This window comes from Dermacentor andersoni, chromosome 3, assembly GCF_023375885.2.
Source record: "Dermacentor andersoni chromosome 3, qqDerAnde1_hic_scaffold, whole genome shotgun sequence".
Taxonomy (NCBI): domain Eukaryota; kingdom Metazoa; phylum Arthropoda; class Arachnida; order Ixodida; family Ixodidae; genus Dermacentor; species Dermacentor andersoni.
This window is the reverse complement of record NC_092816.1, coordinates 43048493-43066717: the sequence shown is the minus strand read 5'-3', so window position 1 is coordinate 43066717 and position 18225 is coordinate 43048493. Positions and strand designations below refer to the sequence as shown.

Below are 18225 nucleotides of genomic sequence, written 5' to 3'. Positions count from 1 at the left end.
CCTTTCGCCAGTCATCATCATCATCATCATCATCATCAGCCTAATTTATGTCCACCGCATGACGAAGGCCTCTCCCAGCGATCTCCAGTTGCCCCTGTTCTGCACCAACAGATTCCAACTAGCGCACGTGAATTTCCTAATTTCATCACCCCACCTAGTCTTCTGCCATCCTCCACCGCATTTCCCTTCTCTTGGTAACCATTCTGTAACCCTAATGGTCCACCAGTTATCTAACCTGTGCATTACATGGCCTACCCAGCTTCATTATTTCTCTTAATATCAGTTAGAATATTGGCTATCTCCGTTTGCTCCTTTTCGCCATTAGCCCTCTGCTATTGGTCAAATGTTTTCGGGCTGCGCCCACTTCACCTGTTTTTCACACGACGTCACAAAACTGCGAGAAGTCACCGCGTTGAAGACGCATTAATATGCCGAAAAAAAAAACTGATTTCTTTTTCTGAGTAGCCGGAGGCTCCCCGTTCTGAAATGAATAGAAGGTGGCTGCCCGCCGATTGCTCAGGCACTGGCTATTCGCACCTGTCAGAAAGTATGGATTTATAAGGGTCAGATCAGGATGCTAACACATTCTCAAGAAACGCTCCGGCAGAGCCAGTTTGGTGAGCGCCCTACTTCCGATGGCTGTGAAATCTTATTATGTTGAATCAATACAGTGAGTAGCGCAAGATTTTGCTACGGTCGAAACGAGTTGTCTATGAAGCGTATACTTTTTTGTAATTATGGGGTCTTATGTGCCAAAACCACCATCCGATTGAGGCAGATCCCCACGACGGACCGAGTCCGCGGGCCGCTCGGTCACGTGATGCGACGTCACGGCCCGCCGCGGTCCGGTCCGGCGCAGAGCACATCCACACGGCGGACCTCCATAGCAGACGGCAGAGCAGACCAACCAGCTACACTCTCGGCCAGAGTGTTATCATTGTTATCGTTCCAGCTCGAGTCCCACAAAGCCGGGAACTGCTCAACGACGTATACAAAATAAAAAAAACATCCTCGTCACTCCAAGAGGACACGGTGTTTAAAAAATATATCTGCTGCACGCACGTGTAGGCGGAACGGCGGACATGAAACGACTGGCTTTTGCTGAGCCGAAAACTAGATTGGATTTGGCTGAAGACACTCTGTTGCCGGAAAACATTCGTTGGCTAAGCCAAAATCACTGTGGTTTGCATGCGGTCCGCCGCCAAAACGGAAGCCGGAAAAGCCTCGGCGATTTGTTGGACCGCGAGGGCCGCGGTCTTGCGCGGGCCAACGGCGGTACGCACGAACTGGTGACGTCCTATCCCGTGATGCGCGGACCGCGGTCCAAAAGAGCAATTTGGTCCGTCGTGTTGATCGGCCTTTATGAGGCACGCAGTAGTGGGGGACTCTGGAATAATTTGGACCACCTGGGGTTCTTTAACGTCCACCTAAGTATAATTACACGGGTGTTTTCACATTTGGCACGTACCCAGAGAGAGAGAAAATAATGCAGAGAAAGGCGGGGAGGTTAACCAGAGAAAGTTCCGGTTGGCTACCCTGCGCAGGGGGAAGGGTTAAGGGGGATAGAAAGAGAAGCAGAGTGGAAGGGGGAGATAGAAAGAAAGGGAGACAAGCACGAACAAAGCGCGTACACTACAGAGCGGTAGGGGGCGTCATTCTTAGAGTCTGTCGTGAAGCCCCGTGGACCGCAAGAACCTTAGTAGGGCGAGTAATGCCTTCAACGCGGATGTTCTTTCGGAGCATTGGCCTAAAGCTTTCAGTTCTGAAAGTGGACGATTGTCCAACTGCACGTACCCAGTGATCCAAGTTGGCATCAGAGTGGCTCACTGGAAACCAGCACAGACCGAGTGGCAAGACCCAGTATGACCAGTCGGCGTCAAACAATTTCGTTGAACAGTGGTACCTACCCGCTCGCGCGTACAGGGATCCTCCATGTTGGCACGATAGAGGTTCGTGGAAGAGCGGTACTCGGCATTGGACCACTGAATGCCCAATGACCCATGTAGGCGGCACAACGGATACACACACACGCACACACACACACACACAGACACACGCACGCACACGCACGCACAAACACACACACATACTGTATGAATAAGGGGACATGCCAGCGCCACTACGCCTGGACGCACCGCGCACCTCGGGTGGCGCACGCCTGGCCGTCAGCCGCGGTCCGGCACAAGCTCGAGGAAACAACAGATGACAACCACGGGTGCACTCCGAAAGCATTTATCTGCGAGAAGAAAAGCAACACGGCTGTTTTGTACAAGAAGCCGATGTTTAATTACTCTGTAACGGTGAATACCCACTACACGTGCACAAAGCATCATCCCACCACCTTGACACTCTTTCGAACGAGCCTGCAGCGTGTGGGAATAAAATGATGTAACACATTTATTCACAAGCCGTCATAGTTTGTGGGCGAAAGGGTAGAACAAAGCTCGCTTCCTGTCATTTGCTTTATTCAATTTTTCATTTATTTGTTGCTACTAGCAATAATAAATTCTCACCAAAGCTTGCTGTCACCAGGGCGCCGGCATGTTGTTATGTTAGGCACACGAGCCTCGTAATGCCCGCGACTCCTGAATGCAGCAGACGACGCTCACACGTAACCCGCTAAGCTCCTCATCTGATTCTGCGCGCGCGCAGGTTGAATTCGCTTTGAGGGCGCTGTGCTATATCCCTCCTTGTACTTAAGTACGGCTATTGTACAGGGTGCCCCAGCTTACGTTCGCCAAACGTTTACGAGAGAAAAGAAAGGCTTAAGAAACACGGTGCAGGATACAATTTTAATACCTATGGTGTTCAGAGGACTCTCACGACCGAACACCGAAGGCTTTTTAATCGTATCTTCCACCTTGATTTTTAATCTTTCTTTTTCTTTTTTTTTAGAACAATTAGGCTAACGTTAGCTGGGACACAGTACAATGTAGCTGCGACCTGCCTGCCACCCATCCAAGCGCTTTCGCTGTAGAATAGTTCCAGTAGTTACAAGTCAAGGAACACGGCTTCCTCGAAAGCAAGCCTGTGTTTGGTGTCTACTTGCGGTTCGTTTTCAGAGCGATGAAAGGCGTTCCACTGCTCACCCTCCTTTCTTGTAACGATGATGTTGTCCTCTGTACGGATGGCAAGTCCTGGACCAGCGGCGGCGAATGCGGTGGCGACTGTGTTAAGCTTTCAGCTATTCGATACGTCTAAACTGCAAATTGGGAAAGCTAGAGTGTGTTATACGATTGGCTGGAGCGAGAACTGAGCGAGCAGTATAAGCACGAACAGATTATTTTCTTTATAACTGCAGGCAAACGGGAAGTCTAGGTTGGTTAGTTTAGAGGCGGCTAACCCAAAACGCAGCTTAGGAACTGACGCCTTCTGTTTCCCGATATAACACGAACACACATACCGCAGCGGCGCAAAATTGCTCACATTGTTTACACACTGTTCAAGTGAGGCCAGAAAAAACTTTCGGTGTAAGTAGAGCTCTCAGCACCCACTGTCCATCAAATCAGATTCATTAGGTTGCTACACTCAAGGAAATTAGGTGAATCAACTTAATTATCAAAATTACCTGGAGGGATCCGAAGCAGTATGCCTGCGGCTCCTACATTTCACTTATATGCAATAAATAAATTTGGCACAATATAGAAATGAAGTATAATAATAATAAAAAATTTAGAGTACACATCAGCGCGCTCAGACAATCACAATTACAAGACTGAAAAAACAAAAAAACAAAAACGAAACATTACTACGAAGGCGGGTCACTGCACAAAATCGTCCCCAGTAATTCGCGCACATGTTTGTACTTGTAAAGAAAGTATTTTTAGTGCACTGAAATTGTTCTTTCAAGGCCGCTAACTGACCATGGTACAATTATTGTCCCAAGAGACAATAGATGATTTCCCAGAGCCCAAGTTTAAACCATATCTGTTACCTTTGCTGGGCATGTAATGGGCAGTCCAATAGCACACCTCTGTATGTATTGAGACATAATCCATGGACCAACCAATAAAAACGCACGTCATTCCAAGTGCTTCAAGTTCAACTTCTCGGCTGTTCATGATATTGGGAATGGAACGTAAACGAAAAGGCTACACAAAGCAATAATAAATCCTTGTATATATCGGAGCGGTAATGCGAGTTGCAATCAACGCCCAAATTTTATTGATATCACCAGTGCCGTTGCGGAAGAGGAAATATTCCAGAATGTTTTTCCTTCTCAGAGAGTTGATTGTAGAAGAGAATAATAAGCAGCGATCGCCGATGGTGTCATTGGAAGTAGGGGCGAGGTCATGGAAGGCCTCTAAATTCTTTTTCATTAAATTTTTCAACGAACAAAGTTGTTGCGCAGATGTGTGCGTGCGTGCGTGCGTGCGTGTGTGTGTGTGCGTGCGTGTGTGCGTGTGTGCGCGTGTGTGTGTGTGTGCGTGTGTGTGTGTGTGTGTGCGCGTGTGTGTGTGTGTGTTTGTGTGTGCGTGTGTGTGTGTGTGTGTGTGTGTGTGTGTGTGCGTGCGTGTGTGTGTGTGTGTGTGTGTGTGTGTGTGTGTGTGTGTGTGTGTGTGTGTGTGTGTGTGTGTAATACGTGCACTGAGCGCGTATAGCGTGAAAAGAAGTATATATATATATTTGTTGTGGGGGCAGGAACAGTGACAGGTTGTGAAGCCACTTGGATTTCTGAAACGCTGATCACGTCGTGTCCAAGCATTGATCGCTGCTTACTCAAGTCTATCCTTAGCTTTAGACCGATACCACATGGGGGTATCGGGCCGTTGTCTATTAGACCAGAACACAGGTTTGTAAATGTGAGTACACCACATAAGAGAGCCGTGTCACACGGCGATCGCGACAAACTTAGGGAAGGGCGCGCTGGTTGTGTGTAACCTTCTTGACGCGACCGCATTAAGCGCCCCGGGTCGCAGAAAATCGGGCGTCACTTTCGGCGGAGTTGCCCGCGTGCGAAAATTACCTTATACATTGAGGTATACGCATAGTGGTATACGCAAATGCCGCGCCTTGCTATATAACGTGTGGTATGCGAGTTTGTTACCAGATCATATTCCACCACCGCAGTTGCTCATACCTTGCCTTACGTTCATGACGAAGTTATTCCTGGTAATTTCGGAAATGATGGCCCACAAACAAATGTCACGAAACAGATAACACCGACAGTGCATGTCTTTTATGTTAAGTCTTCTCAGACTTAGATATTGAAATTGTGAAACAATCACAGGAACCTGAAGATGATGTAATACTTTTTGGCGCCAGCTGTGCACTATCGCCCGCATCGGCCCACGCAAGGGGCCGCGTTTCTACCAGAAAGCGTTCGCCGCCAGCATTTCCTGGTAAACGTTACACTTACATGAGCTGAAGTTGCCGGAAAGTGTGAGAAGCAGTCAGGGACCTTTGAATGCTATCGTTTTCCGCTCTTCGAGGCGAAGCTTAAGCGTCCGTCAGGTTTTTGCGCAATTTTTTTATACTGTTAACACGATAGCTTCGAGTGAAAGCGTTAGTAAAATTAGGTGACATTCCTTTCTCGTAGCTTCACGGACATGTCACGCATTTCTATGTGGATGTATCTTGGGATGCTTCTTACCGTGCATGTGCTGAGTGCTGTCGCTTTGTGTAGGCTTAGCGATGTTACTCTACCGTGGGCGCAAGTGGACTCTTTCAGGTGTCCATGTAGCCTTCTTTCTTTTTTTTTGTTTTCCTGATTCGCCCGCAACGCCCATGAATTGCCCGAAAGTACACACAAAAGCTGAAAAGATAAGATATACAAACTGTAACTCGGTCAGCGACTGAACGAAGTCAACCGCGTATACTGGCTTGGCCGCGCACACTTCGACCTCATAGTGGCCTTGTGTGCTATAACCACAGAATTAAACGCGAAAGCGAAGTTTTAGAATAAAATACTCACTAAACGCAATCACTCGAAAGGGTTATATGTGAGGCTGCAACGCGTTCGGTCACTGAAGGTGGCATATAGAGAGAGCAATCAAGAAGAGGAAAGGGCAGGCGAAGTCAACCAGACGAGCGTCCGGCTTGCTACCCTACACTGGCGGCAAGAGAAAGGGGAAACAGAAAGAGGAAAAGAGGAAGAGAGTGAGCACTGAAGGCACGCGGGAGAATACACGGGAGCACTACAAGTGGTCACTCGGAGTCAGTTTCAGGTTAGGGAGTTGGCCTTGGTGTTGTTGTGTGGCCCAGTTTATGCGACCACAGCAAGGACGTGTTCACACGGTGCTGCATCGGCCAATAACCGGAAACGAAGGACGCAGGTGGGTTCGGCGAAGAGGGGACGCGGGAAACACCCACGCGTGGAAAGAAATCGGATTAGTGGCTGCGCTGTAGAAGAGGCACTAGATCTGCACCCTCACTAGGGACAAATGGGTAGACGGTCCGAGCTGAAGGGGAGCGTTCAGGGAGTTTCGGGCTTGGACTCGGACGGGCGCCTCGGCGTTTGAATAAAGCGTCACCTTATCGGACAACGGATCTTCATTCGCGCTGCCACCGCGCACTCGAATCATCGAGGGGCGCCTACTTCGGACCTTAAACACCTTCCCTCCTTAACTAGTGTTGAAGCTACCAGAGGATAAAGGGAAAGGAAATTAACCCTCGGTCAGCAGCACTTATAAGTACTGCACTAGTGCAGGAATCGCTTTTTTGTGCCAGTGACGGATGCGGCCACTGTCCGAATATCCTCGACTCAGAGATCGGCCTCGAGTGCAGTCGGTTTAAAATTGTCCCTAGAGAAAGGAAACGAACGTCGTAGCGAGGACAGATACTGCACAATGGGTGCTCGATGGTTTGGTCGCACCAGGAATCGCACGTCGGCTTATGGACCATTCACGCACGTTAGGAGCAAGCGTTTCGTAAACGACACTCCCAAGCACAAGCGACGCAGCAGCGTTGCTTCGCTCCGGGAAAGTCTACATGACAGTTGTAGTCGCAGAAGGGGTCTCACTTACGCTAATGTAAACATAAGAGCCAAAATTATGGCGATGCAACACAATCTGGAGATGACGGAAACGAAAGTTCTCGTATTCATTTGGCTTAAATTGATACCTTCCATTCCTTGAGAAGAGCGCGCGTTTGGAACGCGTCATACGCGCACGTGTTGGGACTTAGTATGGTATGGTATGGTGAAACTGTAAAGTCCTGCAGATCGTGAGTCTTCACGAAGCAGTATGGTGTGGTGCAACCTGTTCTCACCTTTTGTCTCTCGATACTCCAGTGTGTCTAGATCTACACGGACGCTTCACTCAGTTTCTTATCTGACTCCACTCTTGATTTTCCGGTCCCGTGACGTTATCCTATATTTTACTCCACAAGAGCTTTCTTAATATTATTACTACTACTGCTAGGAAAGGAGCAGCCCGTCACTGTTATAGGTAGATACATGTCTTTATTTTATTTAAATTTCGCTTAAAGAAAGCAGCAAAAATTATTCCAGTGTGCCTTCTATTCGGAGTGGAAGCATCGTGACATTGATATATATGCTGATTTCGTAGCCTAAATCTCCACTGCCCTGAGGAAGGCAGCCAGATCTCTTCCACGAGATCTCCTTCTTGTAGCCTGTTTTCCTGAGGGCCTTCATTGCTTGTGCGACCACGCGACCTTCCACACAGCCGTGCTTCCTCGTGACCAACAACACAAAGTGAGCCCCAGACGCTGCAAGTAGGAATGTGTATTAGCACAGTTTGCGCACTTTTTTTCAGAACGCCGTGTGGTGGGCAGATCCAGGGAGCCGCCCAACACGTGGGTTAATCGATGCAGCTAATATTCAAAATTTTAACGACATGTTCAGCGTATCGGCACTGTTTCCACATCACTATCTGTAATTGAAATGGCTTTCTTGAGCGGTCACGTACAGTCGGCGTCACCCTTGTGTAGAGCGCGGGAACGGCGCCCTCCTGGACGCTCCGGAGGCAGCCACGTTTGGGCCCAGCAAGTATCCGTTAGAGGTCGCTGGCTGGCTCCTGAGCTTAGTGTTCCTGTATATGCTCCCGCAGGGAGCAGAGTTGCGCATACCTTTTCCGGCGCCGCTCGCACCGCTATTGGCCGAGCGCGAAAAATGACGTCAAATGATCCGCGCCACTGCGAAGCCAACTTTACGGGCGCATCGCCGACTCATGCGAACTCGTCGTTTCCGTCAGTACCATCACCATTGCAATCAGTGGACCGTCGATCGTGCGTTCAGAGGAGCAGCTAGAAGCTCTTGCTTCTTGAATCTTTTTCTATTTGCAGATTTGCTGCTACTAAATAGTAAGCACTACTAAATAGTAAGTACTACTAAATAGTAATAGTAAATAAAAGTAAGCTTTGCTTAAAATGTGCACATGTCAACATTTGAAATGCGCTTAAATCTGTGTCTGCACCGCATGTATCGAAAACGTGCAGCTGTTGTGAACGATGGTTAGTGATAAATGGCGCTCTGTTAACGGTCACTGACATAACTGCAGGCACGATAGCTCTCTTGGCGACGGTCATTAATCGGCTGGTTTCGGCAGCCAAAATGCGCTAAGTGTCCACCTTACGTGTGTGAAGTTTTAAACACTCTTTAAAACATTTCTTGCTTTCTGGCCATGATAAGACAACCTCATATGCATGCTGAAAATCATTGCACCGTTTTTGTGGCAACGTACTGCGCGTTTGCGAGCGAACTTTGGAGCTGTTCGAGCCACGGGAGTATATTATTTTGGGGAATCGAAGGCGGTCCCACCCCATATTTGTACGTTCGTGTGTGTGTTTGTATATGCGTGTTTACATAGGTACATACAAAGTTTCGGTTGGTTGGAAGCCCACCCCCTCTGGCTGCACGAATGACTCGTTCGAGCGTAGCCTGTATTAACAAGTGCCCTTTGCTAAGCGCCTGCGAACAATTGGCGCTTGTAGCTCGCGACCACCAGAGAAAAAGGCGGAACACCGCGCGGCATTTGGCTCCTGCGCGCGCGAGGAGTGGCTTCGCTGCAGAGCTGGATCACGGCGGCGGAACTATGCGCAACTCTGCTCCCTGCGGGAGCATATACAGGAACACTACCTGAGCTTAAAGCTCCTTTGTAAAGTAGCGACACTCTCCTCCCCCGCCTTAACTCCTTCTCGTTTCTCCTCTCTTTCCCGCTCCCTCCTCGACCGTGGCGCCGCCTACACTGCTCGAGCGTAGCAGCGGCGCCAACGTGCGCTCCTCGCCACTCCGTAGACGCTTCTCGAGCAAAAACGGCGCTGATACACGGCGCGAGGGCCCACGTGATGCTATTAGGCCAATAGCGACGCAGCGTCGGCCCAGGCCAGAGCGCGCGAGGAGGAGGCGGCATTCTTCAAAGCGTGTTGCCACTTTACGAAGTTTAAGGGGCTTTACCTGAGCTGCCCCGCAGGCCGCGGTTCCCGCGCTCTACAAAAGCGTGACGCGGACTGTACGTGTGGCATCTTTGACGTGGTGGCCACGTACCGCTGGACACGCGGGAGATGGCCGTATAGATATGTGTGTACGCCTGTCTAAATGGATATATACAGTTGAACGTTTGCGCAGTGCGTTGTAGTTCTTATGTCTGTCCCTGTCTGTTTAGCGCTGTACTTTGGGATTCCACATTTTCCCGAAGCACAAACCGCATGGAGGAGTACTCCATGCAGTTTAAGAAAATAATCATTTGTATCGTGCAGTCTGCCTTCGTGCAAGAATTCATGGTGGAGTACAATTGATCCGCACATCGCAGTTGAGAGGAATTCCTGCGTTGTATGCCAGGACCCTCGTCGTGCCGTAGAAAACGAAGATCGCCTCTCAAAGCTGTGTGGAAATTTATCGCGGGCTGTGACTTGATTAATTTTCTGTAAACGGTAATTCATCTGCGTTTTAAACATTATCGCTTATTACTCATTCATTTTGATTAATTATTACTATTATTAATTTTTGTATGTAGCGATTGGGAAGGTGGACTTCGAGATGGTGGCGTTAGTCATCGCGACAAGGCAAGCGCGACAAAACAGAGACGCTGGCGATTAGAACTAGACAGCCCACAGCATTGCAGCATCAAGGGGAAAAAATGCTGTTTTTGAATAGGTTGTTTGAGTTATCGGCCTGTAGTGCTTGTTTTCTCGTGCTTAGTGGAACTCAGATTTACATCGTCGTACAATTTTGGGCGCGCATTTTCCTTAGCTGGTAACATGCAAGAGATTTATTGCAAATAAGTAGGTTTTCTCGTATTGGTTAGCTTCCGTATGGCAAGCACAGCATGCCCTTTACATTCTTTTACTGATAATGTTATCCAGCTGATAGTATGTAATTAATCCCCCCATTTATGGTAACCAGTATATATTGTTTTTTCTTGCGTTTCGTACATAGAGGTAGGAAGACTTTCGTTCAGTCCTTTTTATCTTCATTTACTTGCACCTAACAATCACCAGTGCGTTAAGAACCAGGGTGTATTTCTTTTATAAGAATAAAGGCTGTTTTATTGGTGCTGCATACCGTGAGCTGTGTACTATTTTCAGGCGCGAACCTAACCATATCTGTTCGTATCAATATCAAAAAAAAAAAAATCAAACAGTAGTACTAATTTACTGCAGCTCAAACTCTGGGCGAGAGAGCTTGAAAGAGAGTTTCCCGAGTTCTTTACAAATTGTGAGAATTCATAGTTGACTGGGACACTTGTGGTGCCCAAGAGTTATAATTTAGCCTTTTTCTTAATTTGATTCTGGCGCTTTAAGAGGCGCTCGATTGAGCGGACACGAAGCCCGAATCATAAACTGCCGAAAAATATTAGACGCAGGCTGACATATCTGGTGATAGGATAATGTCAGGGCGTACAAGTCTATAGATTGCGCATCTTGCGACATTCTCACCCTCCGGCCAGCAGTGGTAGATCAGAGCCCAGGTCCGACTATCCGACGCGATCAACTGCTCAAATTGTTGTTCTTGAAAGGAAGAAACAGAGAGGGGAAGAAAATTTGTAAATCCCTTGCACGCTGTGTTGTACATCTATCGGATGATAGTAAGTTCCAGCTTGTCAGTACAGAGAGTGTTTATTATTATTATTATTATTATTATTATCTTCACAAAATTTTTAGAAATTGCTGTGCAATATAGTACAATTCTAACCTTTGATCTAAATTACTGAAAAATGCGGCCATTGTTTCTGCGAGAAATCCAAGTGTTTATTTCAGTAAGTAACATAATTATTCTAATTAGCTTGTTTAATTGATTACATTAAGGCACATATATCAATATTCGAATTGTTGCCTCTGAATTGGAAAGGCGTACCCACTTGGAATGAATCCCAAGGAATTCACCAGTTTCAAAATATGGAATTTCAAGGTGCCCGGCGAAATGCACTGGCATTTCAATTAGTTTTGTGCTTCAATGCATGAACTAGCGTTCTTTCTTTTTTTTGTAACCAGTAAGTCGGAAAACCGTGCATTTTGACCTCAAGTCTGACGGCGCATATCTCGAAACGGTGCCATCCTCATAATTCGTTCCCTGTCGATAAACCTTACGTAATCGCTAGCTAAATTTCGTAGATTGAAATGTGTGCCACAAAGTAATCAATTAAAAGACAATTAGCGCAATTGTTTCCATTATTCGATTAAGCGTTTTGATTTCCCGCAGAATAATGGCCGCCTCATCGAGCAATATTGATCAAGGTTTAGAATTGTATCTTCTCAGGCAATTATTAAAAATTTGGTGCAGCTCAAGAAAGAACAAAAATAAACACTCCGTAACCATTACATTTTTTTAATGAACGCCTGGCAATAGAACACGTGGACTGTAGTGGTACAGCTGTTAGTGACATCGTCTGAGGCTTCGTCCAGCAACAGCACCTTAGGCGCTTGTTTATTTTTACAGAGCTGTTCTCGTCGAAGGAAAATGGCTATACCAGTATTTAAGCAATTTAGTAATCAGGGCTAGTAATTGACTAACTGTAATTTTAGCAGCCCTTAAGTATACGTCAAAGCAGACGACACGTGCATCTGGTGATTAATACGGCGGAAACACCAGGAGACGGCGCAAACCTTACTGCTCCAGATTTTGTCATTTTTGGGCGACCGGCAACGGTGGCGTTGGCTTTTCTCTTAACTTTTCTTTTATTTTCATTTGATGTATCGAAAGGAAATCTTTTTGCGCCCTTTTACTATTGCGTCCACTCGTTTCTCAAGCGCAATACTTTTCACGCCGAGTTTTCTTTATGTATTACACTGTACGAAATTATGCGGCCAAAAATTTCGTTGAGCTTGGTCTGTATTGACCACCCACTCCTATACTGAAACACGGTTGCCGCGTCATTGACCCTTTTATTTTCAACTCGATGCGACGAATCTATTTCGAACCGCATCAAACACGTGACTGTAAGCGAGTCTCACTCCCCTGACATTCCAGTTGTTCCGGTAGTAGCACAAACCTCCGCTTTGGCTTCTCTACTGCTTCTTTTTTTATGTTAATTGCATGCAGTGCCAACTTAATAGCTAAGTTTGTTCGCAGACTACTGCGTGGTTTGTAGAAAGATACCCTGACGTTGCTGGCCCTTCATCTCTTCAAATTGACCTTGATAACATGATTCCTTAGTGTTCTCGATTTGACATGGGCCTTAAAGCACACAAATAGAAATTCTTCGATTTCAGTAAACATTGAAATTTCACTCACGCGACGGCAATGGTTATGTATCGATAAAGAAGCGTCGGTCAGCCAGACGCTTCGGCAGCGCTTCGTAGTGATGTTTTTTTAGAACCAAGGTTCTGGGTTCTCTAAACTTTATTTCGTACGGGGTCGGTTAGCGCTGCCCACAGAGGTGAACGACAGAAACGCATTCGATCTCTCCTGCTTTGACTGCTGCAAACAAATAACCCAGTTCTCCTTTTTTTTTTTCTACGATGATCTGGCCCTGCTCTTTAATTCAGCGTGAGGGGGGTACAAATTCAACTCACCGTCTCTGTAGATAAATATGTCGCCTTGGTGGACTTTGAACGGATGCTTCGACCTCTCTCCCTTTGCGTTCGGTCTGCCACAAAATTTCAACAGGCACTGTTCAAACCTTCACCCAAGACGTTACCGCCGCTTAGCTGAGTCCAACACTCTCTGATATTACTTTCTTGCTGTACAATATACTGCGCTTGCTGTGAAGCTAACCAGAAAATGATATTGTAGCGAGAGAGCTATGAATGCTGCTTGACGCCACGCTGTTTTACAGTTGTCCTCCTATAAAGCGGCACAGATATGAACGAATTTAAACGGCGCCAGCGATACGAAGCGATAAACATGATACCAGAAAGAAAAATAAAGAAGAAATGAAGCTGCGTTCTTCCACTTGCCCAGCACCAGGGAGCACAACCTCCGCAAACCAGGGCGACTTGAAGAACACACAAGTTTTTTGACAAGTTATCAAGAAGTTATTTCTTGTGATCGAAAGTACATTGTTCGCGCACATATGCCGCCGTTTACTCCAACAGCTACCAAGCGAACACGTGCAAGGCATACTGCGTACATAGCGTCTTGCGCCACTTATCGAATCACTGTTCGGCACTGTGAGGGAAAGTGCAATTTCTCGCTTCGAAATATGTGTATTTTCTACAGGCGCAGCCTATGCGCTGTTTGTCGACTAGTATGGAGTTTTAGTCATCTTTGTTTATTACGAGCGTTCATTCCTTTGCTACTTTCTTCTCCACTTAAACTTTGGCCACCTCCCAAATTAGATCCGTACAGCATTTGTGTATTATATTTTCTTTTAGGGTTAACATCGCCTATTTGCTTTTCAAATCTTTCAGCCTGACTCTTATCTACCGTGTTATCAGCCTCTCGATCACGTGAAGTAGAATAAATACTGAAGCTCACATAATGCTGGATGCTAAACAATTGTTATGCCTAAGCATGAGCGTGACTGTGTACAAATGGTAACGCCATCTGGCCCTGCTGGCGGTACATAGGCGGCATTTGCACGCAAACCGCGCGTGCAGTAGTTACGTTCTCTCAACTCAACGCTTGATGGCGCAGTGATATCAATTTATCAGAGACGAACGGGTTCGTAAAATGCGGCAGGTGCCTCGTGGTGCGATGAGCGTGATTTCGAGGCTACACTGCATGCGTGGTATGCGGCTACACGAACATCGCGTCAGATGAACCAAATCCACAGTCTGAAAACTTCTTTTACGCCTACGGAATTTACCTTGTCCTCTAACAGTAATCGTCGTCAGCTTTTCGTGCACTTTCTCAATTAACACGCCTGCGCTCGATGCGTTCTTGTCGGAAACGCTTTGTTGCGAGGGAAGGAGAGAGCGAAATCTCCATAACTTACTGCAGATAATTCAATCAACGTATGTGTGACCACCTATATGTGTACATTGTAAAATAATGTACACCCTTCAAAAGGGTGCAGAGGTATGAGTTATAGAGGCATTTACACTCTTATTCATGTTAGGGTGTAAATTATTTCACATTGTAGCAACCTACATATACGAATTGCATTGCATCGCTTTGTATTGGGAAGGCGATCGGGGAGAGAAATGCTCCATAGGAGCAGGTGGCAGGAGAAATGAAAAAGAAAATGGCAAGGAAATTTAATATCATGATATGCACTGGTGAGCCGGTGGTGATAATAGTACGAGAATAATACTGCCTCTTCAAAGGACACACATTCACTGCTCCACCTAAGCACGCTGTGCTGGTTGGCCGGCAGGCAGAGCAGCCAAGCTGCGTGGCCAAATATACAGAAGTGTATATAAATAGAAAGGGCTACAGCTTGTCCAACAAAGCCGATGCCATGAAGGAATGAGAAATGGAAACTTAACGCTCGATGTTGATTCGAAGGAGAACGCATGGGAATTATAGCACGCTTCCTGTAGATGTAGTGGCTCTCGGGAAGCAGAGCTAAGTTCACTAAATATAACGAGTGCCTTTCGTTTCTGTAACCTGGTCATCCCAAGAAAAAAGTTTTGCGACTGTCTGTAACGATACCACAGTTATGACACGCTGACATAACTGCAAGTTGTTCGTGGCCCGAAATTTCCGGGAGCGCAGGGTTAAAGAAGGTGGGTTCGCGCGAGATAGGTGACAATTGTTTGGGGGCGAGGTAAGCTCCCAGAGGACGCAAATTTTTCTTAAAGCTTCATAACATTTCTTCAGAGATATGTTTCGCGTAAATTGGTGCTCGTGCATTAAAGTGCAAAGTTAGCAGTCGGCGACAGTGATCAAAACAAAAAAATAAAAAGTCAAGTTTACCCTTTCTTCTTGCGATAGTGGACCATTCCCGCCTTGGGAAAGTACGCCCTCGACAAGCACGCCGTAAATCGGTCGCGAGAGTGAAGTACTTCCAGCCACTCCTTTCGCGCGAACTGCAAATGCAACGCAAATGCCCTAAGTTGCAGTGCCCTGCGAGCCAACCCACGCTTTCTTACTCAGTGATATTTGTATAGTTTTAGCATATGACGATCTACTGTTACAGCTACCACTTTTGCCGCGTTAATGTTTTGCGCGTGCTAGCCGAGTCCCGCAAATGGTGACAAATGGCAGCAGTAACGGTAGAGAAAGCGGTGCTAAAGAAAAAAAAAACATTAGAGAAGGAAGAGTATTGCTACTGAAGAGCTTGGCATCTCAATATCTTAGCCCTAAACAAAAATAAAAAAAAAGAAAGAAACAATTGAATGACAGACCATTATGAGAGGGAAAAAATGAATTAATCAAAAGCTTTCACAACCGCCTATAGGGTGAAATAAATCATATTGCGCGCTAAAAATGTTGGCTTGCAAGTGCATGCATATCAGACGTACGGCAGAGTCAGCGAACGACCTCTTGCAAGCGACAGTGTCGTGCGTACACTTAATCGTTAAAGTAGTTCGATTCATAGCAAAGCGCGCGACAAGTAACTAGCGCAAGCGGTATGCGTGACCTCTGTACTGTTCACCCGGCCATACCTTCTTCCAATTGACGTGCATCACATTATGGAGCACCCTGCATGTCGGCTTCTTGGCTTCGATTGACGGAGCCAGTTGGATGGCAACGATCACCACCAATGCTGCCAAGGCGACGCGCATGGCTCCAGGTCCCGGATGTCCGGCTGCACTTGAGGGAGAGAGAACGAGCATTGCCAATATAAGGTTCGAATAGATTGATATAGGCACCATGAGAAAATACTATCTCGCGAGGATGCTGAGGCGGAGGAGGAGGAAAGAGAAAAGCAGAAGGCAGGGAGGTTAACCAGAATAACGTCCGGTTGGCTACCCTACACCTGGGGAATGGGAAAGGAGGAAGTATCAGCGATACATATAGAGCACATTCCTAAATGGATACTTAAGGGAAAGTTAACTTGGATTCGTAGATTACGCGTGTACGTAATAGGCGAATCTGTGACTGCTATACATTGGCCAACGACCCCGTATTGTTACTATATCAATGAAGAAGACCAATGTGACCAGTGTGTGAAGCACCTACACGAGGATTTGAAGGAGCACGTCGTGAACAATGCGTTTTCTGGTATTGGCAGTAACTCCGGCCGCCTGAGGAGTCGTGCAGGCCCGCCACACCAGCGAACACTACAGACTCGCTCGACGAACCTATCCACAAACCATTAACACGCTAAGAAGCCGTTGTTACGGCGACATCTTCAAACAAACACGTTCCTCCACCTCAAACTTCTACCGCTCCATACAACACCCGCTTTGCCTATACTCTCACAAATGCCAACACTGCGAACAATGCGCCTCACTCTACCGCAACCAACTGCGAATATGCCCTACACCGCCCACAAGTGTTCTTTCGAATCATCGGCGAAGGATAGCGCTATTCCGCTTGCACTTCAAGTAGATTTTCGGAACAGGCGGAAATCATCTGCATATGAAGTCACAACGGTAGATGAATAAAAAGATTCACTGATTAGTTTTTTTTTAATAATTGATTACCTTGTTTAATTTGCGTTATCGAATCCGTGCACTAGCGTTGCATAGCAGAAATCACATTACTTGTACCTCTTTCAAGGTATTCGTCCGCCCAAAAATTGTCAACAGGTGCATTGACGTGGCAGGTAGCGTTGTCCGAACGTCCCAACTGCTGTAGAGGTACTTTCGGGAAACTGTTAACTGGAACGCCTTCGCATGTCGTAGCGTATTTTGAGAACTGATATCTCGAAAGTGGTGGTGCTAGTCTCTAAACTTCTGCTCAGGGATAGGACTTGGTTATAACTTGGCTTCACCTCTGCGATTGCAACGTTCAGGGAACTAAAGCGAACATTTAAATGAAATTATTGAACCAACTATTTTCAGTAACTGAATGATTCTTTATATTACTGTCTGAACTAACGGGAGGACCTTAGCATATTGGTTCGATAAAATGCCAGTTTAAGGTCAGGTACCAGCCTATCCAATGCACACTCACCCGGAAGAAGCGCTCTTCTATGAAAATCGTGGGGACTAAACGCCCACGTGTTCATCGCTTATAAAGGCCACGGAAAGGAGATTTCTTATTCTTGCGTTCGGATCTGACCTGGTAGTTCTCGCAATTATTTTTTTTTTTTTGGAATCTGCGGAAAAACGTCTCTAATACGTGACTGCTAACTTTGGACGATCCATTGTTCTTTAGTGCTTTTGCCTACTCATATCGTGACAGCGACTTTTCTTGCTTTCTTTCATTTCTTTTTGTCAGCAATTTCCCAGTTTCTCTAGAGAGGACATTTTTAACATGTTTGGACGGCTCCCCAGAGCTTTTGTTCCTAGAAGACAAAGGCTTCAAAAAACCATTCTTCGAGTCTCCGGAGGTTCACTATCCTTACCATGCCGATGCGCTGAAGCCATAATTATCAGCGTATTCTCCTCTGTATGTGTTGGTCCGTATTTCGATGCTATTTTTACTACGTTTCCTGCTTAGAATAGCAACTCTGCCAAAGTGAGGCAAGTAGTCCGGTCATAGCAGTATAGCTCCGCGACTTTCGTGGTGCAATCGTTGTCGATTTGCGACTCCATCTACGGAATAAATTACTTCACATATTGCTATCACAACTTGTGGACGTAAGCTCACGTGGAATTATGCATTACTTGTGAACCTTTGTGCTTCTAGTATGCACGTACTACATTTTTGTCGCGAGCGAAGGAGGTGCGCTGTGGTCGCTCTAGGTAGCAACGTATCCCTCCGCGTTCTGTGGCAGATAAGTTCAGATCTGCGACGCTTTCCATGAAATGCTTACGTAATCTTTCCCGGCATAATAGTATGAGACCTAATGTTATATCGAGGTACATGACGCATGCCAGTATCTTTCG

The 18225-nt window shown here is 46.5% G+C and overlaps 1 protein-coding gene across 1 annotated transcript; it reads right to left on the bottom strand.

Annotated features, from left to right (window-relative positions):
- Positions 1-7393: 7393 nt before the first annotated feature.
- Positions 7394-18015, bottom strand: LOC129381410 (uncharacterized). The gene is made up of 6 exons (XM_055064255.2): positions 17348-18015; positions 15892-16034; positions 15200-15312; positions 12913-12986; positions 10837-10908; positions 7394-7668 (listed from the first exon to the last, which is right to left on the bottom strand). The coding sequence occupies exons 1-6, from the start codon at positions 17400-17402 to the stop codon at positions 7442-7444; spliced, it is 684 nt and encodes a 227-aa protein (XP_054920230.1). The 5' UTR covers positions 17403-18015; the 3' UTR covers positions 7394-7441.
- Between the last annotated feature and the right edge of the window lie 210 nt (positions 18016-18225).

Excerpts from the sequence above, each read along its gene's own strand:
- LOC129381410 (XM_055064255.2), bottom strand. The coding sequence starts at position 17,402 with ATGAACACGTGGGCGTTTAGTCCCCACGATTTTCATAGAAGAGCGCTT. Across the intron at positions 15,313-15,891 it reads TGCACGTCAATTGGAAGAAG|TTCGCGCGAAAGGAGTGGCT; the intron begins GTATGGCCGGGT and ends TTGCATTTGCAG. Across the intron at positions 7,669-10,836 it reads CTACCACTGCTGGCCGGAGG|CGTCTGGGGCTCACTTTGTG; the intron begins GTGAGAATGTCG and ends TCCTACTTGCAG.